General features: G+C 40.5%; 1 protein-coding gene and 1 long non-coding RNA gene across 4 annotated transcripts; one reads left to right on the top strand and one right to left on the bottom strand.

Moving 5' to 3' along the window:
* Nucleotides 1-2,635: 2,635 nt before the first annotated feature.
* LOC122230950 lies at nucleotides 2,636-3,749 on the bottom strand. The gene is made up of 2 exons (XR_006207993.1): nucleotides 3,621-3,749; nucleotides 2,636-2,878 (listed from the first exon to the last, which is right to left on the bottom strand). It is a non-coding gene; the product is annotated as an uncharacterized LOC122230950 (long non-coding RNA).
* On the top strand, nucleotides 3,458-24,424 carry SPTY2D1 (SPT2 chromatin protein domain containing 1). Of its 3 annotated transcripts, none has more exons than XM_042957362.1 (7): nucleotides 3,458-3,587; nucleotides 4,013-4,101; nucleotides 14,927-15,041; nucleotides 15,804-17,384; nucleotides 19,084-19,255; nucleotides 21,075-21,152; nucleotides 22,539-24,424. In XM_042957362.1, the coding sequence occupies exons 2-7, from the start codon at nucleotides 4,042-4,044 to the stop codon at nucleotides 22,630-22,632; spliced, it is 2,100 nt and encodes a 699-aa protein (XP_042813296.1). In that variant the 5' UTR covers nucleotides 3,458-3,587; nucleotides 4,013-4,041; the 3' UTR covers nucleotides 22,633-24,424. The 3 variants fall into 3 exon arrangements, with proteins under 3 accessions (XP_042813296.1, XP_007098503.2, XP_042813295.1); XM_042957361.1 differs by lacking the exon at nucleotides 3,458-3,587 and adding an exon at nucleotides 6,567-6,683 and having other exon boundaries at nucleotides 4,019-4,101; XM_007098441.3 differs by lacking the exon at nucleotides 3,458-3,587 and having other exon boundaries at nucleotides 3,917-4,101.
* The last annotated feature ends 57 nt before the right edge of the window (nucleotides 24,425-24,481 follow it).

The following is a 24,481-nucleotide window of genomic DNA, read 5'->3' as shown; positions in this document are numbered from 1 at the left end:
AGACCAGACCTGTTAGGTTGTCCCTTTCTCCTTGGCAAGTCGTCTCTACTGCTTCCCAGAACACTGCACTCTACTCCTTTGGTTCTCCACCTGCCTTTCTAACTGGTCTTTTACTGGTTCCTCTTCCTCCTTCTCTCCTGCCATGGCTCTCAAGATCTTCTCAACATGGCTTCACCTACTTTTCTGGCCTTATTTCCTATCCTTATTTCTTTTAAATACATCACCTACTTATTCTCTGAACCCTTTTATAAGCTCTCCTGCCTCTGTCTCTGCTTATGTTCAGACTGGAATTCTGTCACTTCTTGGCTTGCCACGTGAAATGCAGGACACCCTGTTAAATTTGAATTTCAGATAAGCGACTGTTTCTAGTCATCTTGTTGTTTATCTGAAATTCAAATTCAACTGGGTATCTTATTTTGTTGCTAAATCTGGCAAGCCTATCCCCAGTACTTTGTACCCTAATGCGGTTAATACATCATTGTTACTTGTGTTCATACAAGAATGAAAGCCCTAACCAGGCGAGGGTTGGGTCTTTCCTTTGTATTGTGTGTAGGGCTGAGCACACGGTAGTTCCTCAGGAAATATTTGCTGAATTCAGTGAGACACATTTTCTTTTATTTGGGTATGGGAAAACTCCTTCCTCTCATTCCTTATTTCACTCCCACTTCCAGCTGCTGTTCTTGAAGATTCTGAGTAACTATATATTAGTTACCTAATCCAAACCCTCTTAGTTTATCTATAATTTTATCTGTATATATTGACAGAAGTTTAAATGGATTAATTGAAATATGAAAAGGTGGTCTAGCATGGTAGTCAATGTCTCAACAGATTTAAGCCTTGGCTTCCCCGCTGACTAAGCGTACAATATTAATCCACTTTTTTCCATTTATAAAATAGTAACAAGAATTGCCTTACTATAGGCACTTGTGATTTAATCAGATGATATGCAGGCCAGGCACTTAGTATATAGCTAGGGCTCAATATATGTTAGCTATTATGACATTGAATACTGAAGACTTTTCATTTAGACTCATTCATTTGGTCCCAAAATGTGGAGGTCTTTTGACAGTAGGTCTTTTTGCTTTATTTATTGAGGTATAATTGACATATAACATTCGTTTCAGGTATACAACACAATGATTCAATATTTGTAGATACTGTGAAAGAATCACAATAAGTCTAGTTAACATCTGTCACCATAGTTACAAAAATTTTTTTCTTGTGATAAGACCTTTTAAGATCTACTCTTTTAACAACTTTCAAATATGCATCGTGTTTTTATGTGCATGAGCAGGGGACTGTGCCAATGATGGGAATAGAAATGGGTAAAATGGGTGTGGTCCCTGTTCTCACAGATCTTACAGTCTAGCATGAGCAATAACCACAGAGTTAGAAAAAAACAACAACCCCACAAATATGTAATTACAATCCATGAACGATTCCACAAAGGAAAACACTGGGGGCTATAAGAATTTACAAAAGGGGTCCTGACCTAGTTCAAAGAAAGCTTCTTTGAAACTTTGAAACTGACATTTAACGAATACTCAGCATACACCAGTGTATTTGATTGCTGGGGCTACCGTAACAAAGTACCACAAACTGAGTGGCTTAAACAACAGAAACCTATTTTCTCACCATTTTTGAGGCTAGAGGTCTGAGATCAAGTATAGGCGGGGTTGGTTTCTCCTGAGACCTTTCTCCTTGAGTTATAGCCATCTTCTCCCTGTGTTTTCACAAAGTTTTCCTCTGTACCTGTCTACATCCATATTTCCTCTTTTTTTAAAAAAAAAAAAATTTTTTTTTTAACGTTTATTTATTTTTGAGACAGAGAGAGACAGAGCATGAACGGGGGAGGGTCAGAGAGAGAGGGAGACACAGAATCTGAAACAGGCTTCAGGCTCTGAGCAGTCAGCACATAGCCTGACGCGGGGCTCGAACTCACATACCGCGAGATCGTGACCTGAGCCGAAGTCCCGCCGCTCAACTGACTGAGCCACCCAGGCGCCCCCATATTTCCTCTTCTTATAAGGACACTCATCGTGTCAGATTAGGGCCCACTCTAATGACTTCATTTTAACTTAATTATCTTTTCAAAGACCCTATCTCTAAATATGATCACATTCTGACATCTTGGGGATTTGGACTTCAACATATGAATTTTGGGGGGCACACAATTGAGCCCATAACAGCCAGGTACTAATCTATAGTCCTTACTTGAGTTATTTTACAGCCATCTTATCCTTGTTATTTTCTACATTAAACTGATGTACAGAGAGGCTAAACCTTGCCTAAGGTCATACGATACCTAGAAATCGACAGAACTGGGGCTTAAACCCTGATAACCACTCACTAAAGGCTTATGATGCTGAAGGATGAGTTAGAGCTGGCCCAGCAGTTTAGAGGGAACATACTAGGCAGAGGGAGAAAGGGGAAAAGGACCTGGAGTGGAAGAGAGCCTGGTACATACGAAGAAGTGAAAAAGTACAGCTGATGATGTTACAGAAGTGGGCTAGGGCAAATCATGGCAGTCCTTACAAGCCACAGTTAGGATTCAAATTTTGGTCTTTATCCCAAGAACAATCAGAAAACACTGCAAGAGGATTCTACCTGTTGAACAGAGAAAAATCACTTGAAGGAAGTTCAAAAATCTTATTTAATTTTTTACACTTGAGGCCCCTGAGGGCTGCTAGTTTTTTTCAGTACATTACACGCAAGCTTCTACCTAACCTACTTAAAGTAGGTGGGCATGTATTTGAAAGGAATGCATAGCATAGGTGAGCTGTATGCTATGCTGGGCTCCCCAGAGGGAATACGGGAATTGAAAATTCCAGGTCTGTCATCAGAGGAAGACTTCATCTTGGTCTGTTGTTTGGGCAGCCTTAAACGGAAAAACGTAGTCAGGGCCACAACTCAGCATTAAAACTTCAGTTGTAAAGAATAAGACCAGCTTTGCCTAATATTTTTAAACATCTGTATTGATATATAATTGGAAAATTCACCTGTTCTGAGTGTACAGTGACTTTCAGTAAACTTACAATCATCACCACAATCCAGTTTTGGAACGGGCTTTCCATCACACTGAAAATATCTGCCCTGTTAGCTGGCAGCCAGTCGTGGCCTGTTCCCACCCCAGGTCTAATTAGCGTTATTTTACTGAATGAGACTTTACAGGCCCCAGATACTCTTAAAAGGAACCCACGACTGGACTCCAAATTAATATGAATATGGGCCATGTATGTTTCGTTAGTGCGCAAGTATGTTCAGACTGGGACTGTATGTAAAGAGTTCCTTCATTTATCCACTACATGGAGCTTATTATCTAGATGGGGCAAAAGCACCAAGCCTGTGTCTCTATACACGAACGACATGCATGCATCTGCGCAGGTGAGCACACACCATGTGCCAGGATGTGATGAGTAATGTGTACACGAGAGGACTAGTCGGTGCCATGTGCGCCTGCGCAATTTCGCGAGCGCCTAGAAACCGGTAACTGAAACCCCCTGCCCGAGATCCGTCGGTTCAGCTGCTGGGGCCCTGCCGTTTCGGACCTGAGAGCCCACCCGTGACACCCAGCGAACCCAGGCCTGGTAGGTAACCCCCCACCCCCTCGCCTTCCCTACTCAGAGGTCACAAGAAACACCAAGATGGTCAGGTCGCGAGCCCCGGCCTCCAGGGAAGTGGATCTTTCCCTTGGCCACACCCCTCACTTTACTAGGCCGCGTCTCCTTGGTCCGTGAAGGGCCTAGTCCCGCCCCTTCGAGCCGACGCCAGCAGCCACGTACCACGTTTCTACGTGTCTGGAGCCTAAAGGCGGAAGTTACGCCAGGGACTCGAGAGCTGAGCGGCGGACCTAAAAGAATATAGGCCGCAAGAGGAAAGGGGGCGGGCAGACGGCATTGGAAGGCGCCGGAAGTGGTCGTGCTGAGGAGGGGTGGGAGAGGGGTGGGCCAGGCAGTTCACTTGGCTGTAGCTGGGCGCCTCGGTAAGGCGTACTTTCACTTCTTTCCGAGAGCCTGGCCCAGTGTCTCCGCCTCTGTCAACATGGATTTCAGGGAAATTCTCCTGATAGCTTCCAAAGGACAAGGTGTCAACAACGTGCCGGTAAGTACCAGCCGGGCACCAGTGTAGGAGACCCTAATCTTCAAGTTTGGAATTTCTGGCCCGTGGAACTTCAAGGCATCCGCCTATCGACTCCGGGAGAGGGAAGACCTGGACGCCTTGCTTGCTTTTCTTGGGCGTGCATTCTTGGGGAATGGGTGAAAAGGGGCTTGAGGTGCGAAGTGGCAGCCTTCCGGCGAGTAGGTTTCTCCGGCTTAGTCACCCCTGCAACGTGGACTTTGCAGTGCGGGTGTTTTAGAGTTGTGTGAAGGCTGGTGAGTGAAACCGTGCCTGGTACATGGTGGAATCCAGCGCTAGTAATTTCTGGCTTTGGCATAAACTTCAGCCCAAAGGATGGAAAGAAAGCGTGTACGTTGGGGAGTTTCAGGGGTTTTCGGGATGTGGTCTGATAGCCTTTTGGGTGAGTTCCCGCCTAAGATGGGGTCAAACATTGTGTGATTTCTCGAACAAGTTCTCTGATGAGATGACTAAATTAAAACCTCCCAAAGATTTAATAATACCTTATGTATTGGGAAGAGAAGTTGAGCAGATTCCACGAAATCCTTGGCCAACAGAATGGGTAGGTTATTCAACTTCCGCTTACTTGTGGCCTTCCAGGTTTGCCTTTGTTTGAAATCTATGTCCCATTTGCTCAGTAATTTTGCGAATTCGCCCGTATTCGCAGAGCGATGTTAAGACTTTTAAAATCTACACGCTGAAGTGGTGGAGAGTGCCTAGTCTGCGGGGTGTAGCTGTTTTGCATAAACTAATCATTTCTGGATCCTCAGATGGTACCCACAGCACAGCTGTAAACCGACAAATTGCATTGTGATACTTGCGGTTTGAGCAGTGAGGTATAGACCTCGAACAGCTCTCTGTCAAAGTCAGTTCAACTGGAATTTATTGAGCTCTCACTATGCGTTCTGCATTTCTTAGATTTTTGTGTATTTGCAGTGTTGTGTTTTGTTTTTCCTACTTCTACACTTTTCTTGTCTTCTGAGTCTGGCCCATTCTTTTACCCTTTGAAAATATTGATTTGAAGATAGTAAAATAATTGGTAAATGAAACTGATATCTGTCAGTTTAATATTTATTAAATTCCCATATATTCATCTTTCATCCCAAGTACGCTGAATAATCATTCCCCCTAAGCCATGAGCCCGAAGATCTGTATGTTGAACTTACGGGCTTAAACCACTGAAACCTTGAACAACCAAATTTATTTTCTGCAAATTATGTAAATTTCATAGGGAGGTCAATATTGGATCCCATAACCATTCATCTTTGCATAATTAGGTCCATATTTTATTCTAGATCTTCCTGAATTTCAGTGGAGGTCAAAAATAGGTAATACTAGCTTTGATACCCAGTAATATTCTGAGGGAGAATCAGAACCAAGTTATTCTAAAAACCAGATATTACTAGAGCAGAAAATTTCAAAATCTGTGTATGTTTTAGAATATGTACATTATCAACAAATCTATTAAATAACAAAGATTGGAAGCAGAAAAAAAGGTGAATTGGTGAGATCATTTAAAATTTAATAAATGAATATAGGCATATATTTTATGAAAGCATACTTTCCCCTCCCCACCCTCAACCCCCACAAAAAGCTAGAAAGCCTAGAAGTTTGATTTAGTTAGCATTATAATCCTTTTCTTTTTACATCAGATGAATGTGTCACAAAAGAAACTATTGAGAAACAGAGCAAGACAGTTAAATTTAATCCATGATCTTGCTTTCACTGGGTTTATCTAATTATTCTGTTACTTTGCTTTATCAGCTCAAAGTAAATAAAGCCTCTGAGAGCACACCATCAATTGTGAAATATATATTGTACAGTGTAATAAACTGTGGCAAAGCAGGTATCCTTGTAAACCATCATCCAAGTCAAGAAACAACAATTCAGTCATACACATGCACCCCATGTTTGACATAAGCTGTATTGACTGAATGATGGTCTGAGAACCACAGAGGTTTTGCATCCCACTCTGGTGCTTGGTTCATATTTTCCTTTTAGCCATCTTCTTCCCCACCTTCCATTTCCATCTTATCAGAGCTGATGTTGAGATTTCAGTCTTCATTGTTCCTATGTCAGACTTTGCTACAGAAAGGAGCTATGGTGACTAGCACTGATTAACTCCAAGGAAGGCTAAAATATAAAACACCTGGACAGCCACTTTGAATTTTTGTTTTTTAAGTTTATTTATTTTTGAGAGAGAGAGAAAACAGAGAGAGAGAGAGAGAGAGAATCCCAAGCAGGCTCTGCACTCGCAGTGCAGAGCCCGACGCAGGGCTCATCTCAAAACTGTGAGATCGTGACCTGACCCAACATCAGGAGTTGACACTTAACCAGCTGACCCCAGGTGCCCCTCCAGGGCTTCAGTTTTAAGAGGTATCTATTGTGTCTGGTTTGAGAAGCAATGAACATTTCTGTAATGGAAACTCTTTTCTGTTGTTTCTTTTCAGGAGAAATAGTTATTTTTATAATGTTTTATTAAAACGAAGGATTGCATCATGCCTAGCAATATTAGGCATGCTATCATTTCCCAGTGGAAAACTGAATTTAAAAAACAGCTGATCAAGGTGATGTAACCAGTTATCGTCGCAAGCTCTGTTTATATTTAAAGGAGAAAAGATATTTTTGGCAACCTCGCACTTGTACTTAAAATTTTTCTCCCTGGTTCCTCTAGCGAAAACCAAGTATCTTGATTTGATAGAATGGTAGAGCTTAGAATATTGGTTCTTGTAGGTTGTAAGTAACTAATTGATGACTTATGTGACTTTCTCACAGTCATACTGTGAAAATCATCCCGGAGAAGATACTGTCGCTCTGGTGTGATCCTCAAATCAAAAAGTAAAGACGAAGCATTTATGTGGTACTAAACACATGAGGATTTGGGGGCTATAGCCCCTTGAGGATAAGAATGTCGGTACTGGAAAAGGAGCTCAGGGACTCTAACTGGGGTGGCGAGTTCAGATGTCCTGAGGGCCAGGTAGATAATGTAAGTTCTTAAAGTAGCCTGGATATAAAATGATAATAATGGAAGCTCTTGAAGTAGTCTAGATATAAAATAGTAGGTGTCAAGCTCTGCATTCAAGAGAAGCCTACTGTGTGCTACAGTAGTTATATTTCCTTTGAAAGAACAGTATGGGGCAACAAAAACGTTTCTGCAATCACTTTGCAACTTTTGATTTATTGGCTATAACTGGATTGCTCCCATGCTTGGATCTGAAGAGGAGTTTGCCAGGGCCTGAAGTAGCTCTGAATTGCTAGCCTGGGGGCGGGGGGGGGGGGGGGGGTAGTACTATTTAACCAGTGTTGGAAGGAGAGGATCTTTTAGAAACTCTACCACCACAGAGATTGTTATTTTTCTTCCCGTCACTACCTAAGAGAATCTCTTTCTGAATGATAATGATAACAACAACTGCCGTTTATAATGCTTACTTGGTGCCAGGCACTGTTCTAACCACTTTATGTACATTGATTAATTCAATCACTGTGATGACCATATAGGGAAGGTTGTTTCATGGATAAGGAAACTGAGGCCTAGAGAGATGAGGAAACTTGTCTGAAGTCATTCAGCCAAAAAGTGACAGGGCTAGTAACGGTAGAGCAGAGAATTTTATACAGGCTAACTGGCTCCAGAGTTCTTGCTCTTAATCATGACCCTGTGCTAAGTGAAGAGTGTATTGGATATGAGGACGGTTGTTCATTTAATAAAGCCTGAACCCATCCAGCTTCCTACCCTCAACTCCAGCCCAATATAATATAGCCTTAGGCAATAACTGTTGGCTTTTATGGCACTTGTCAATGTACAGTAAAGTCTGATGGGAGAGAAATTTAAAGGGCAAACCAACAGCATTTGGAAATTGGTGGGTAGAGAGAGACTTACAGCCTGTGGTGGGAGAGTGCCAGTATGGTTGACAGAAATAGTCTGAGGGTGAGGGTGGATAAGATAGAAAGTTAAGTGGTGGACCTATTGGAGGTCATGGCACCATCCAAGAGGCAGATGGAAATTTGGGAAGGGTGTTTAAGATTGAGGTTAGAGGGGCACCTGGGTGGCTCAGTCAGTTAAGCGTTTGACTCTTGGTTTCGGCTCAGGCCATGATCTCACAGTTCATGCGTTCGGCCCTGTGTCTGTCTCTGGGCTGACAGTGCAGAGCCTGCCTGGGATTCTGTCTGCACCCCCTCCCCCCCCATCCCCCTACTCGCTCGCTCTCTCAAAGTAAACATAAAAATTGAGGTTAGAGCTGGATGAAAGTGTTGGGATTAACGTAGAAGTGAGACATGTAGTGGGAATACTCTTGGACCTGAGTCAGGAGACTTAGATTCTAATTCACACTCTGTTACAAATTGTGAGTGACAACCAGTTAATACACACTTGTGCTTTTTGGGCCACTTCTAACATAGAGGTTGGGCTAGGGACTCTGAGGTACCTATCTGATACTACATTTTATAATCAGGTATATTTTTATAAACACAATAATAGTAAATTTACATTTGACCCTATAGCAATCCTGAATAGCGTGCTTTTTGACTGTTTTATTTTCATTCTCTTAACCACCCAGCTAAGCAAGCCTAATGCAAACCATTCATTTTCCAGGCCTGCATTTATTCCCTATGATGTTTTGTGAAATTGTGTAGTATTATTAAACTCAAAGATATATTCTTTGAATATTCCTAACTCTAATAATAAGTCTCTAATATGTATAAAGCCATCAGGAAATTTATATTTTCTACAATTACAACAATATGTTGTTCTCTCCTGAGTAAAAAACAACTTTCAAGAAGGGATTGACTATTGATCCCAACGTAACATATTTGGTTAACACATATTTCCAGAACAGAAAACTCCTCATTTTCCTAATCTGACCATGACAGTATAATTCCAATGCAAGGAACACATATGTCTTAAAGTGAGTTAATGTTTTCTAGGTCTGCTGGCTTCAGAATTACAAATCTTGGCAAAATCTCTGGTACTGTATTTAAATGGCATAAGCTTCACTGCTGTGGATCATTCATTGGGGTCCAGCAGAATGACTGAGTTGGCTTGCAGTATAATAAAATGGATACACTTAGGATAAAAGAAACTCTTGTCCAGCTGCTTTTCATGAAGCTCAAACAATGAAGCAGCCTGGTGCCTTGAATCAGATTCAGAATTGGTGGGCGCATCTCAATGTGCTGCTGCTAGAGCTAAATGTGACCATCTGATGCAGGAGAAAGTGCCAAATAGTTCTTCTGCTTTATTAAATAGAATATAATGTAATCCCGGCCTGAGGCTTTTTATTTTTATGTTTTTAAAAAAGCATTGTTCTCTACGGGGCTACCCCTTTGGGCGTAGGGGATTATCTGTTACAATATTCTGTTACAATAAATCTCAGATCTTTCAACTGAACAGAGTGTGACTGCAACCCCTTTTATAAAGGTCTGGCTAGCTCAAGGTTAAGAAGATCTATAGCCGTGTACCCAAGAGAAATGATGTTCACACACACAAAAACTTGTACACAAGTGTTCATGGCAGCATTATTCATAATAGCCAAGAAGTAAAAACAAATACCCATCAACTGGTGAATAGATAACATGTGGTAAATCAGCACAGCGAAATATTCAGCCATAGAAAGAAATGAAGTAGTGATCCATGTTACAACATGGATCTTGAGAACATTGTACTAAGGGAAACTACCAAGATACAAATGGCCACTGTATCAGTCAGGGCTCCCCAGAGAAGCAGAACCAGTAGGATTTATTTTAGGAAATTGGTTCATGTCATTGTGGGGGCTGGCAAGTGTGAAATTTGTAGGGCCAATACCTTCTTCTCTGAGAAAACTCAGTTTTTGCTCTTAAGGCCTTCAACTGATTGGGTGAGTACCATCCACATTATGGAGGGTAATCTGCTTTACCTCAAGTTAGCTGATTGTAGATGTTAGCCACACCTGCAAAATACCTTCACGGCCACACTAGATTAGTGTTTGATTTAAATAACTGAGTGCTATAGCCTAGCTGAGCCGGCACGTAAAACTGACCATGGCAGCCACACATATTGTAGGATTTCATTTTGTTTCTTTGAAAGTTTTTGTTTGAGAAAAAAAAAAAAAATAGAAAAGCCAACACTGACATCAAAGTAAAATTACATTATCTCCATTTAAATTTACTTAGGTATTACATAATTGTCATTTTAAAGTTCTAGGTATATTCTATTTTTACTCCAAAAGAGTTAAAATGATACCTTTGCTGAAACTGAAACACTTAATGGTCATAGAAACTAATCGTTTCTTAATTTTCCATAAGCCAGGGAAATAATTATAATTTCTCAGTTCAGTGATGTAAGGAATTAACTGACAGAGCATTCTCTCAAGGATATTTTCTAGGCCTTTGAAGGGGTCTATTTTCAAACTTAATAATAGAGTCAAGTGAAAATTAACAAGTGTTTTCAAAATTGAAAAATCTTAATATTTTGTATAATCACTCATATATAGCCATTTGTCTATGGCCTGTAAATGTTCCCTTATATTGTGATAAATATTATTGTATAATGGTACACTGGGTACATGATTTCATTTATATGAAATGTCCAGAATTGGCAAATCCACAGCAACAGAAAGTAGGTTGCCAGGGGCAGAGGGGAGAGAGAGAGGGAATGGGGAATGACTGCTGAAGGGTATTTCTTTTTGGGATAATGTAAATGTTCTGCAATCCAATAGTAGTGATGGTTGTACAACTCTGAATGTACTAAAAACCAATGAATTGTACACATTAAATGTGTGGATTTTACGTGCCTGGGTGATTTGGTGAGTTGAGCATCTGACTCTTGGTTTCAGCTCAGGTCATGATCCCATGGGATTGAGCTCCATTGGGCTCCAGACTGACAGAGCGAAGAGCCTGCTTAAGATATTTTCCCTCTCTCTCTCTCCCTCCCTCCCCCTCCCTCCCTCACTTCCTCCCTCCCACCCACCCACCACCTCTGCCCCTCTCCCCTGTACACTCACTCTCTCTAAAATTAAAAAAAAAAATTTTTTTAAAGGATGGATTTTATGGTATGTGAATTGTATCTCAAAACAGTTAAGAAAGAAGAATATTTCCTATGGAGATACAGGACCCCCCCCCTTTTTTTTTCTAACCCCAGATTTCTAGGTTTTGACCTAAAGTTTACCTAAGAGAATATATTAATATTTTCCTGGTATCTGCTTTTGAGTGCATCAAGCTACAGCGGATGTAAGAAACTGTTAATTATGACTCAGCTCATGTCAGTGAATAAGATTAAGCCTCATCAAGTTAGGACCTTGCCCTTCTTGTTTCCTAGCAGACCCATGAAATGAGACTTTTAATAGATTTATTGAATCCCTTCTACATCATAGGACAGAACAAAAAGTACTGCAGAGTTATTGGGGTAAAAGTAAAGTCAGCTTGATAAATACCCTTGAGTATTAAAGGTGCTAAAACAAAAAAAGCTGAATTTAAAATTGGCAGTGTGAGTGGTTGAAAATACGTGGATGCTTTGAAAAAAGCTAAAGTGAACAAATCAGGACTATAGATGCTGGAGAGGATGTGGAGAAACGGGAACCCTCTTACACTGTTGGTGGGAATGCAAACTGGTGCAGCCGCTCTGGAAAACAGTGTGGAGGTTCCTCAAGGAATTAAAAATAGAACTACCCTATGACCCAGCAATAGCCCCACTAGGAATTTACCCAAGGGATACAGGAGTGCCGATGCATAGGGCCACTTGTACCCCAACGTTTATAGCAGCACTTTCAACAACAGCCAAATTATGGAAAGAGCCTAAATGTCCATCAACTGATGAATGGATAAAGAAATTGTGGTTTATATACACAATGGAATACTACTTGGCAATGAGAAAGAATGAAATCTGGCCATTTGCAGCAACGTGGATGGGACTGGAGAGTATTATGCTAAGTGAAATAAGTCAGGCAGAGAAAGACAGATACCATATGTTTTCACTCATATGTGGATCCTGAGAAACTTAACAGAAGACCATAGGGGAGGGGAAGGGAGAAAAAAAAAGTTACAGAGAGGGAGGGAAGCAAACCATAAGAGAGTCTTAAATACTGAGAACAAGCTGAGGGTTGATGGGGGGAGGGGGAGAGGGGAAAGTGGGTGATGGGCATTGAGGAGAGCACCTGTTGGGATGAGCACTGGGTGTTGTATGGAAACCAGTTTGACAAAAAATTATATTTAATATGAAAAGAAAAAGCTAAAAGTAATCTTTGCAGTTATTTTCTGAGTAAATCTGAGAGCCTGAACACCCCACTCCCTTGTTTCTTCTTTGTGTTCTGCCTTTCCTGTATTTTTATGTTCCTTTTTGGCATTTTCCAAAATGCTGTGTTTGTGTGTGTGTGTGTGTGTGTGTGTTTAATGGTTATATTTTAACATGATTTGCAGAAATGTAACTAGCCCTCAAGCCAATCATTTCATGGATATTATTGCTTGAAGTAAAGCTATAATAGTAAGTCATAGTGTTAGGTCTATATATTTTCTTAAAATTAGTAAATAATAATGCAGATGGTATACTAAAAGGGCAAAAATCATGCAGGTGTTATGCAAATGACTGAAGCTTAGTAAACTGTACTCCATTGACGCTGTTAGTGCCTGTATGCAGTCGTGAGTAGCTTTTCAGCTAGTCATATCCCATTACCTATCCCTTGAAGTCTCAGGTTAGGAAGAAATATGTCTATCCTGAAGTCAAATTAGGAAGTGCTTGTTGCTGTAATATGTAGATAATGAACCAGTGCTGTTCAAGGTAACACTAATATGTATATTGGCATTTGAGGCTGGGCGGGGTTGGGGGGGTGCTTTGTGTAAGCTTTGATTTGGCAGGTGAACATATGGACTAGGTTGTTGGCGGGGACAGGAAAATCTTAAGTCTTGGCAAAAAAAAAAAAAAAAAAAAAAAAATCCATCTTTCCTCTTACAAATCTCACTAACTGGATAGGGTGAAGTGAGTATATGTCTCTGCTTATGAGTCTGTGTATATCTTATGCAACTTGAGTCCTATTCATGGTGGCTCTTCCATTAAGAAAATATAAACTTTTTGTAGATAAAGCTTATGTTTGAGGTTCTTGTAAATGAGGACAATTTATATATAGGCAGTTAGGTAAAGCAGTATTCTCTTTCTCCTCAGTGTGCCCTCCCTCTCCTTTTCTTCTTTAAATATTGGGCTCCAATCCACAATGGAAAGCATCTACAACTAAATTTATAAAGATAGGGACTTATTACTGGGTTTTATGGTGATTCAACCAAGCTGACTGGGAGAGGAATCTGGGTGCTCTCTTTTGGGATTTCTGTCAGGGATGTGTCAGGTCACAGCACTGCTATCGTGCAGGATTTTCATGCTGGATTAGGGCATGCTTCACTGGTGAACTAACTTAGCTGGAACTTCCAGTCTATTTCGGATGTCTTGTATTTGGCTAGCCACATAGTAAGCATGGATCCTTTGGCTTTCCTCCCAAGAATTTCATGCACATTTGGGGAGTCTGTTTTTTTTTGGTTTTTAAGTAGCTGGATTTGTGCTCAGGGGGGTTAGTGTTTCCTTTTTAACTAGCACAATAACAGGTGTAGTGGATAAGAATGTCATCAGCCTAACAAAAGAGGGAGAGCATTTAAAAACTTATTTGCTATCCATAGATTTATTTATTTAATTTTTTTTAGATGAAATTTATTGTCAAATTGGTTTCCATACAACACCCAGTGCTCATCTCAACAGGTGCCCTCAATACCCATCACCCACCCACCCCTCCCTCCCACCCCCCATCAACCCTCAGTTTGTTCTCAGTTTTTAGGAGTCTCTTATGTTTTGGCTCCCTCCCTCCCTAACCTTGTTTTTTTTTTCCTTCCCCTCCCCCATGGCCTTCTGTTAAGTTTCTCAGGATCAACATAAGAGTGAAAACATATTCTATCCATATATTTAATGTGCAATAGTCCTTGAGATGAATCATCCTGGTCTGAGTTATTCTGTTTATCATACTTCTCTTATGATAGATACTTATACAATGGAAATGTTTTTCCTGTTGTAGTTCAAATTAACATTACTACGGTTTTAGTCATTTCCCAGTGTAGTTACATAAAAATCAAAACCCAGAGAAATATCATCTGCGCCAGGATAATATTAGTATTTTTTGGTTGATATGGAAACCTTTCTAAAACAGTTTATGTAACAAATTAATATTTAATGAACATAAGAGCTGTGGTTAAAAGTACAGGGAATTGGGCACTTCTTGCTGCTTAGATTTCCTTGAAATGCTTTTTAGCTTTGGTTTGCCACCAGCTTTGCTTATGGTCAAAGTAAAATCTCAGTGTTTTATACTGTAAGCAAAATAACCTGTGTAGCTGTGAGTCTTACTAGAAAATAGTCTGGAATAAGGTATTCAGGAGAGAAAACATTTTATGAGTAGTTTTTTCTGTTTGTTTGAAAAGTTACACTTTGAAATGCTTAGTTCTAAAGTTCGATTTTTTTTTTTTATTCAGAATTTGTAAACAGTCCATTCTAAGTGATGATTTCTTTTTAAAAGTCCCCCAGTCCAAGTACCTATTTGGGAAAATAACATAAAAATAGCATTTCTCTGAATTCTTCACGTGTACATTATTTAGGATGTTACAAAGAAATTCTGTACCTAAAAACAGTCATGCATAATCCTATTTAGACCAAAATTTTATAGCTAAGCTTCCATGTTAGTTATATGATCTCTTATTCAGAATCCGTTTTTCAGTCAGTATGTAAACCTCTCTATTGCTTGGTACAATGCCTTACACCTAATAGCAAATACATTTTTAAAGTTGAATTGCTTTTAACTTTTACTTTTTTTATTTTTAGAAAAGGTATAGTTTGGCAGTGGGGCCTCCCAAAAAAGACCCAAAAGTCAAGGGTGTCCAATCTGCAGCTGTTCAGGCTTTTCTCAGACGAAAAGAAGAGGAGCTCAGGCAAAAAGGTACATATCTATAGCTTTATTGTCAATTTTAAAGTCTTCTACCTTCACAACTAGCTTGTACTTAACTAGCGGATGCTTGTAGTAACATAATAGGCTAAGGGATTTGTGTGTCTGAGTCCGCTGTATTTGGAGCATATTACATGTGTTCTCATGCCGATCATTTGTATGGATGTTATCTTTTATTTCTTCTTAGTGCTTTTGGGGATAGCGGCCATATCTTGCAATTGGCCACACTAGGTCCCAATAAGAACTCCATTCTTTGACCTTCATTCTGAATCTGCTTCTACATATTTTGTATTTTAATTTTTTTAATTATCAAGAATGCTATCTTAAAGGTTAAAAATAGGGACAATTTTTGAAGACCAGCAAACTTAAACAGTAGTTTTACCTCATGCAAATGACAAGGAAACTGATTTAATACATTTAAGTATTCATTTATTCACAGTTAATAATGACGGTGAAGTGGTTCCTACTGTTTCCTTAACTTGGTATCTTTATTTGGTATGAATTATTTTCTATATTTAAAGCTAAAACCCCAGTCTCTCGCTTGCTTTGTCATATTGAAAACCCCATATGTAACCCACTCATTATGTAAAGATGACTCAACTGATACTTGTTCAAAGGACTTCCTCCTTTGATTCCTAGATGTCTTCAAACTGTAACTTGAATGTTGCCTGTGTTTTGGCCACCTACTGATTTCGGATGAACATACTTGAGACCTCCAGACCTTGAAATACTTTGTTCTTGTTTTCTCCATTTTAGCTTTAGAGGAGAAAAGGAGAAAAGAAGAACTAGTGAAAAAGCGAATTGAGCTAAAACATGATAAGAAGGCAAGAGCTATGGCCAAGAGGACAAAGGATAATTTCCATGGTTACAACGGGATTCCCGTTGAGGAAAAGTCAAAGAAGAGGCAGGTGATGGAAAGCCACACTAGCCAGGGAACAGAACAAGAGTATGGGATGGAAGAAGAAGATGAATTCTTAGAGTACAATCAAGCAGAGTCAGAGCAGGAGTATGAGGAGGAGCAAGAACCTCCCAAAGTTGAAAGCAAACCAAAGGTCCCCCTTAAAAGTGCCCCGCCACTCATGAACTTCACCGATCTACTCAGGCTGGCCGAGAAAAAGCAGTATGAACCAGTGGAGATCAAGGTAGTGAAGAAAACAGAAGAGCGGCCTATGACTGCAGAAGAACTTAGGGAGCGAGAATTCCTTGAACGGAAACAGAGGAAAAAGAGAGCTGAGACAGATGCAAGACTACCTCCGGCCAAAAAGGCACCTTCTCAGAAAGAAAGTGTGGGCACAAAACTTAGCAAGCACCCTTCCTCCAGGGGTACACCGCTCCCTCATGCTGAGAAGAAATCCAGACCCAGTACAGCCAATGAAAAACACTTAAGTGTGTCTTCATCCAAATCCATGCCAGGAGAGAGGACCAAAGCAGGATCTGGCAATTGCTCCCAGCCCTTACTTCGAGAGGGCCATGACAGACCTGTTTTCAATGGGGCTGGAAAGCCCCACTCCAGCACCTATTCACCAAGTGTCCCAAAGACTTCTGCTAAAGGGCCTCAGAAATCTGCTACTGAGCACAAAGCCAAAAAATCTCCTCCCCATCCTAGCCATTCCAGGCCTGGGCCTGTGGTTACCCCACACAATAAAGCCAAGAGTCCAGGTGTCGTCAGGCAGCCAGGCAGCAGCTCCAGCTCAGCTCCCGGGCGGCCCAGCACAGGGACTGCTCGGCCCACAGTTAGTTCTGGCCCCATGCCCAGGCGCCAGAATGGCAGCCCCAGCTCAGGACCTGAGCGATCAGTCAGTGGGACCAAGAGGCCAGCCAGTGACTTAAACCTCTCTGGACGGACACTCAGTGGTACAAGTGGCCCTGGGCATCCTGCAAATAGCTCAAGTGGACCTGGACGACCCACCACTGGCTCAGGTGATTCTAGGAAGTCTTTGGGCAGCTCTGGTGGCCCTGGGCGGCCTGTGAGCAGTCCGCATGACCTCCGACGACCAGTGAGTGGCTCTGGCCCCCCTGGGCGGCCAGTCAGTGGCCCTGGGCGGCCAGTCAGTGGCCCTGGGCGGCCAGTCAATGGCCCTGGGCGGCCAGTCGGTGGCCCTGGGCGGCCAGTCGGTGGCTCAGTTCCAGCCGGACGGACGGTCAGTAGTTCAGGCCCTGGAAGACCAGTGAGCAGCTTGGGACCTGGGCGAACAGTTAGTAGCTCCAGTCTCCCCCTAAAACCCAAGTGTACCGTTGTCTCAGAAACCATTTCTTCCAAGAATATAATTAGCCGATCCAGCAATGGACAGATGAATGGAATGAAGCCTTCCTTATCTGGCTACAGATCTGCCCAAGGTAAAACTGTCCTTCACCCTAAGGATATTGACTTGTTACTAGGAAATTGGAAAGAGTACTTTGTTTTACATAAACCGAGACCCTGTGAACCCTTCCATGTGCCCTTTAATGTACTCCTGTATTGATAGAATCCTGATGCTCTGTCTCTCTTTATGCCTGAGAGTCCCTTTAGTGATCATAACTTGGAAAAGGCTTTAGAAAGAGAGTTATCTAGGACCCTCTGTGTTCACCCCTGTAACGTCTCCAAGTGCATGAAACTTGGCTATGTGATTTGTGAGACAGGATGAGTGAATATGCCTTATATGGTTCAATGAATTAATTCATCTTTACCTTTTCATGAGAACTAGAGAGACCTTTCTTCAAAAGTTGGAGTATATTTGTAAGCTTGAAGTCTTTGGTGCATTATTTATTCATCAGATACTTTTTTTTTTTTTTTTTTTTTTTTTTTTGGGCGCCTGGGTGGTGCAGTCGGTTAAGCGTCCGACTTCAGCCAGGTCACGATCTCGCGGTCTGTGAGTTCGAGCCCCGCGTCAGGCTCTGGGCTGATGGCTCGGAGCCTGGAGCCTGTTTCCGATTCTGTGTCTCCCTCTCTCTCTGCCCCTCCCCCGTTATGCTCTGTCTCTCTCTGTCCCAAAAATAAATAAAAAACGTTGAAAAAAAAAAATTAAAAAAAAAAACATCAGATACTTTTTAAGTATCCACAATGTACCAGGAACTGCCCTTGTGTTTCTGCTCCTTGTAGTGGGCAGCACATCAAAGCCCTAGCTACTGGTCCTTTATGAATCTACTTACTTAGGTAAGATTCCATGCTTTAACTTCTTAGTTCAGCTAGAACATTGGTTCTCAACCAAGGATGATTTTGATGCCCAGTGAACATTTGGCAGTGTCTGGAGACATTTTTGACTGACACCACTGGGCCCAGGGGATGCTACTGGTATCTAGTAGATAGAGGCCAGGGATGCTGCTATTATACTATGGACACAGGAGAGTCTGCTCACAAAGAATTATCTGGCCCAAAATGTCAACAGTGCAGAAGTTGAGCCGAGCTAAGGAGACAAGCCATGCGTATTAAAAACAACTGTAGATCAATAAAAGGAGTGTCTGTAATCAAGGACTAGAAAGCAGTTGTTCCCAGATGCTGTTCTATTGATCATTGCCTGTCTTTTGCAAAGTTTTATTCAGTCTTTTGGCAAAATGACAAAATAATGATAATGTAGTGATTTTCTTTTAAAGTCAGACTTACTCATTTCAATAATTATCCATAATTCTGGGAATCTTTCATACTTTGTTGGACTTCTAAAAAAAAAAAAAGGAATGAAATTGTGATAATAGACGGTAGGTTGTTACTTTTGGTGTCTTTTTCATGGCAGAATTAAAAGTTAGAGATCCTGTAAGCTATTTGTAATTTTCTTTTTAATTTTATCAGTCTTTTAAATCCAGAAGGAAGGCAGCTGTTAGGCTACAAGATGTGACAGATGCTTCTGGTAAGCCCTGGGATAAACAGAAATTCTACTCCTTGTAGACAACATGAAGCAGCAGGGATGATTTCGTAATGAGTCCATGCTATGGGTCAGTTTGCTGGCTCTGGTTTTTGAGGATATTGTCTTAATGAATTCTTAAAATCTCAGTTTATGTAAAACTTTGTTGGGACTATTTTCAGTGTTCATGCTCCTATAAATAATGACTTTTCTATTCTTAGGTCCTCAAAGGCTTCCCTTCCCTAGTGGTTACAAAAGGCAACGAGAATATGAAGAGGAGGAAGATGATGATGAATATGACTCTGAAATGGAAGATTTTATCGAAGATGAAGGAGAACCTCAGGAAGAAATATCCAAGCACATTCGAGAAATCTTTGGCTATGACCGAAAAAAGTAAGGCTATAGATGGTTTAGATAAATGATATACTCATTTTGAATGACTCGTGCTATGGGGAAAAAGCAAACATTAATAGCAGAGGCATTGAATAAAATTCTTCATTAGGAACCATTGTATGATTGTTTAAGATTTACTCTTTTGGCACCACCTAACGGTTAACTCAGAATTTTTTGTGTGGTTGCATGCCAAAATATACCTTTTTAAACTGTTGCCCTTGTAAGATGTATATTTAATGAGAGTGAAGCAGCTTACTGGAATAGAACTAGATTGGCTTTGAACTCAGAAAGCCATCCACAGACCCATGTTGAAAGCTAGTCTGATCTGACATCACAGACCTGTGTTGAAAGCTGGTCTGATCTGACATCTGCTTTTCTTTGATGTAAAAAGCTTTACTGCTCAAAAGTGTGGTCCCTGGACAGCAGTCAGTATGGGACCAACGTCACTGACATCACCTGACAACAGCGTTAAGAAATGCAGGCTCTCAGGCCCCACTTCAGAGCTACCAAATCTAAATCAGCTTTATACGGTTCCCAGGTAATTCAAATGCACATTAAAGTTTGAGAACACTAGTATAGATGAAAGATCAGGGTTTGAATAGAAGTTCTACCACTTCCTAGCTGGATAAACTTGAGTAAATTATTTTCAGAATGACATCTGGAAGGATTAAATGAGATAAAACAGAAGGGACATATGTTTTATATGTAAAACAGAAGGGACATAGTGCATATCGGTTGACAGTTGCCCTCTCCTTTAAAGCCATGGATATGAGAAATTAGAAGGCAATCCTGAGAAAAAGTGTTTTAAAAAAAAAAAAAAATTTGGTAAAAAGAGTAGTAAAAAGAATTGGAATAAAAATCAGATTTAAAAATCTAATATTAATGGGGCACCTGGGTGGCTCAGTTGGTTAAGTGTCTGACTTTGGCTCAGGTCATGATCTCCCAGTCTGTGAGTTCAAGCTCCGCATCGGGCTCTGTGCTGACAGCTTAAAGCCTGGAGCCTCCTTCAGATTCTGTGTCTCCCTCTGTCTTTGCCCTTCCCCCACTCACTGTCTGTCTCAAAAGTAAATAAACATTTAAAAAAATTTTTTTTAATAAAAACCTAATATTAGTAATGTCATTGGCTAGTTTTATGTTCTTGGTCAAACCATTAATCTGCCTGCTTCAGTCTGTGTTCTTTTTTTTTTTTTTTAATTTTTTCTTTTTTTTAACGTTTATTTATTTTTGAGACAGAGAGAGACAGAGCATGAACGGGGGAGGGTCAGAGAGAGAGGGAGACACAGAATCTGAAACAGGCTCCAGGCTCTGAGCAGTCAGCACAGAGCCCGACGCGGGGCTCGAACTCACATACCGTGAGATCGTGACCTGAGCCGAAGTCGGACGCTTAACCGACTGAGCCACCCAGGCGCCCCGCTTCAGTCTGTGTTCTAAAGTCCTTTCTCACAAAGCTCAAATGAGATTAATATGTACAAAATGATTTCCATATATAGTGTGCTTTCAGGATTTTAATATAAACTATTCTGTAACTAGAGGCGAGTGAGGTGAGTAAGCATTGTTGGATTGAGTACCTTCATTGACATTAGATTCAGGAATAATTGCCTTCAGGGAGTAGTGAGGGCTCATTTAATTTGCCTTGACTTCAGAAACCCACTGCTACCCGTCCTCTGCCTCTGTCACTCCTTGCCAAAGAAAGAAGAGTAATCCTAACTGTGTTTTTTATCAGTTATAAAGATACTGATTTTTAAAACAGGAGGATGCAGTTCCTAAATATTTGGGAATTTGGGTGTTTTCCCTAACAACATTGATTTCCTCTTATCAGATACAAAGATGAAAGTGATTATGCCTTACGTTACATGGAGAGTAGTTGGAAAGAGCAGCAGAAGGAAGAAGCAAAGAGGTAAGCACAAAACTTAACACATTTGTGTAGAAATGTCCTAATCGTTCCTTTCTGTTTGCTGCTTCAGTTACACCATTGGGAGCAGAGGTTTGGGGCCCCTCGCTTCTGAATTCCCATCCGGGTTACTTGCTGTGGGACTTTAGACAAATTCCTTAGCCTTTCTAAATCTGTCTTCTTGGGGCACCTGGGTGTCTCAGTCAGTTAAATATCCGACTCTTGATTTCGACTCAGGTCATAGTCTCACGGTTCATGGGTTCAAGGCCTGCGTGAAGCTCTGTGCTGGCATTGTGGAGCCTGCCTGGGATTCTCTCTCTCCTCTTTCTCTGCCTCTCCCTCCCCTGCTCTCTCTGTCTCAAAAATAAACAAACTTAAAAATTTTTTTTTTTTCAATCTGTCTTCTCATGGGTAAAATGAGAATTTACTCTTTTTACCCATTGAGGTATCACATTAAGTATACAAGTTGCTTAGTGCGGTGCCTCACCTATATAGGCACACAGTCAGTGCTGGAGGCCTCCTCTGATCCCATTGTAACAAGTTCCTTGTTTTTCTTTCCCCATCTTTAATTCCCTTTCTACATCAAACACATCTCAGTCTTGCTGACCTGTACCACTGCTGGCCATAGGGACCTGATGAGGAATATGAAATTCTTTCTGTCTAATTCCTATTTGGCTACCTGATAATAAAATTCATGATAAGTTCTTAGGGTAGGGTAACAAGAGATTGCTTTGTTTATAGTCTTAACTTGGTAAGATAATTCCCTTCAGTCTCAACCCAGCATATTAAACCTCTTCCCTCTTGCCTTCCCTTCATGTAACTACATAAAATATCCAACTAAAGTGATGCGAAGGGATAAGAATAGAATGTTATTTATTGAATAAATTTTCTTTTATTTCTAAAAGCCATTGTGATAAACAATTTATATTTTATTACTTATTTACTTTATTATTTACTTATTTATTACTTATTTTATGTTGAGGTTTTATGTGAGGTCTTTTTTCTTTCTTTCTTTTTTTTTTTTTTAATATATGAAATTTATTGTCAAATTGGTTTCCATACAACACCCAGTGCTCATCCCAAAAGGTGCCCTCCTCAATACCCATCACCCACCCTCCCCTCCCTCCCACCCCCCATCAACCCTCAGTTTGTTCTCAGTTTTTAACAGTGTGAGGTCTTTTTTCTACTAGAAGTTGAATCAGTGGCCGAGGCTCCTAGTAAAAAAATATTCCTGCTAGTTTGTTTTCAGTGGTAAAGCCTTGAGGCGTTTTTAATGCCTCAGCACATTCCATATGAGCTCCCAGTTGAAATTTCATTCTTAATTTTTAAAGAGGGTGGTAATGTCATGTATATTGACATGTACTTTTTTTCCTTTTTTTTTTTTTGTGACAGTTTAAGACTAGGTATGCAGGAGGACTTAGAGGAAATGAGACGTGAAGAAGAAGAAATGAAGCGTCGAAAGGCTAAGAAGCTGAAGAAGCGTTAGCTGCTGCTTTTATTATTTTTGTGAAATTCTGGAGACACTCTGCTGCCAGGAGGTCCTGCCTTCAGAATGAAGAAGCCCCTTTATGATTTTAATTTCTACTTGGGTACTCAAGGAGAAGGAATGCATACTGTTATTTGCAGGCTGTCATTGGAGCATAAAGTATTTTCAAATACTTTCCAGGGTTAAATCTAATGCAGATGATAGAATGCCCAGTGAGCGTGCTTATGAAGTTAACTGTTCACAGGTGCCCGCCTTGATCCTGATGAGCTATGCACTCTAACGGGGGCCGCTCACCTGTCAGCCAATCTTACATTGTTCCTTTGCTATTTTGAAAAGGGAAAAAAAAAAAAAAAGGATTGCCTCTTCATGTTCTGCTGATGTGTGAGTAGAGCACTGCCCAGCTCCCAATCAAACTTTGTCTTTTAATGAGGAATCTGGCCCTTCCATGAATGTTGCCAGCAATAAAGTGACCTGTCCTAATGTATATGTTTGGATTGAGAACTTGAAAATGTAGAGTAGGCTCTATAATTATCGTATGGATGTCATCTCTGTGACTTTGAAGTAAAAAGTAGAATAAATTATATCGTATTTTACATTATTCATGGATTGGATGCCGAGCATTCTTATTCACTAATTTAGGTGGTAAGGCAATTAACAAATTTTTTTTTCCAGTTAAAATGCAAGTTATGCCATTTAGTTTAAAAATAATCTGTTTCCAGGTTTTCCTTTCAAATTTACTGTTACGTTGGCTTTAGCGTAAAATAGACAAGGTCACTGTGCTAATTGATTTTTATCTAAGAAAAGTCATTTTTATACTGAAGAAAAATGCTTATTTTATTCAAACATTAGATTTGGAAGAGTAATAGTTTAAAAAATAAGGAAGTGACATGTGAGACTCCCCTCCTCCCTCTCTAGAAAGATATTTTGGAAAAAGGTGCCCCTGTACCTCTTGATGTTAACGACTGCATTTTATCTTAAATTCTTTAGCAATTAATGCCAAAAGCCAAAAACTAAATTCACGTATATTGAGAGCACCACCTTCTCTTTTTGCCCATATTGCACTTTTATTTCAAACTATGCACTGTGAAGAGATTTTTTTCCCAGGTAGAAAAGGACGTTCCCTGCTACTGGTGCTTTACCAGGCTGTGGAACTTTCTTCATGCTCACTTTTTTCCAAGTCCTATTTTTACACTTGAGATCTCTTAAGCCTCAAACCCAGGCAATTCCAATCAGGCTGACCTAGGTTCTGGCTGGAGAGAAGCCAAGTCTCAAGAAAAGGCAGCAACAGAAAATGAGATATGATGACGCTAGAGAGCTTTTGTCCTTAATTCTAAATATGGAGGGCTGGGGACAGTGGGACATAAGCTTGAAGAACAGTTCCAAAAGTTGTTTTGGTGTATTCCTTTTTATCCATAAAGCTTTCTTTATTCTCCAAGTTTGGGTGGTATACATTACTGTTGTTACCTCCCTTAATGGGACAACCATTTGACCTAGTCCCTTAAGACTGACTCATTTTGAATTGAGTTTCACATTTCGAAAGTGCAAGCATTTAACTTTGAAGCTGAATCCTCTGAAAGAGGTCTTCATCACCAGGAGTAACACTCTAACGATCTACATAGAATTGTCACACTGGCAGAAAATCCTGTTGACTGCCTCTCACCCATCTCAAAATATCTTCAGTGAAATTGATTTAAGGGTAGTGTGGTGTTCCACGTAATAAAACAGGTTTGGAACATTATTTCCTTTGCTGTCACTTTTGTGCTTCCTCCCGCCCCACCCCTACAAAAGTTGTTTTCTGGGATATATTTTTTCAGTATTTAGACTCTTTGAAAATCTATTACAATCAAGT

This window comes from Panthera tigris, chromosome D1 (assembly GCF_018350195.1).
Source record: "Panthera tigris isolate Pti1 chromosome D1, P.tigris_Pti1_mat1.1, whole genome shotgun sequence".
Lineage (NCBI taxonomy): Eukaryota > Metazoa > Chordata > Mammalia > Carnivora > Felidae > Panthera > Panthera tigris.
Note: the sequence above shows the minus strand (reverse complement) of the source record. Positions and strands in the feature narration are given on the sequence as shown.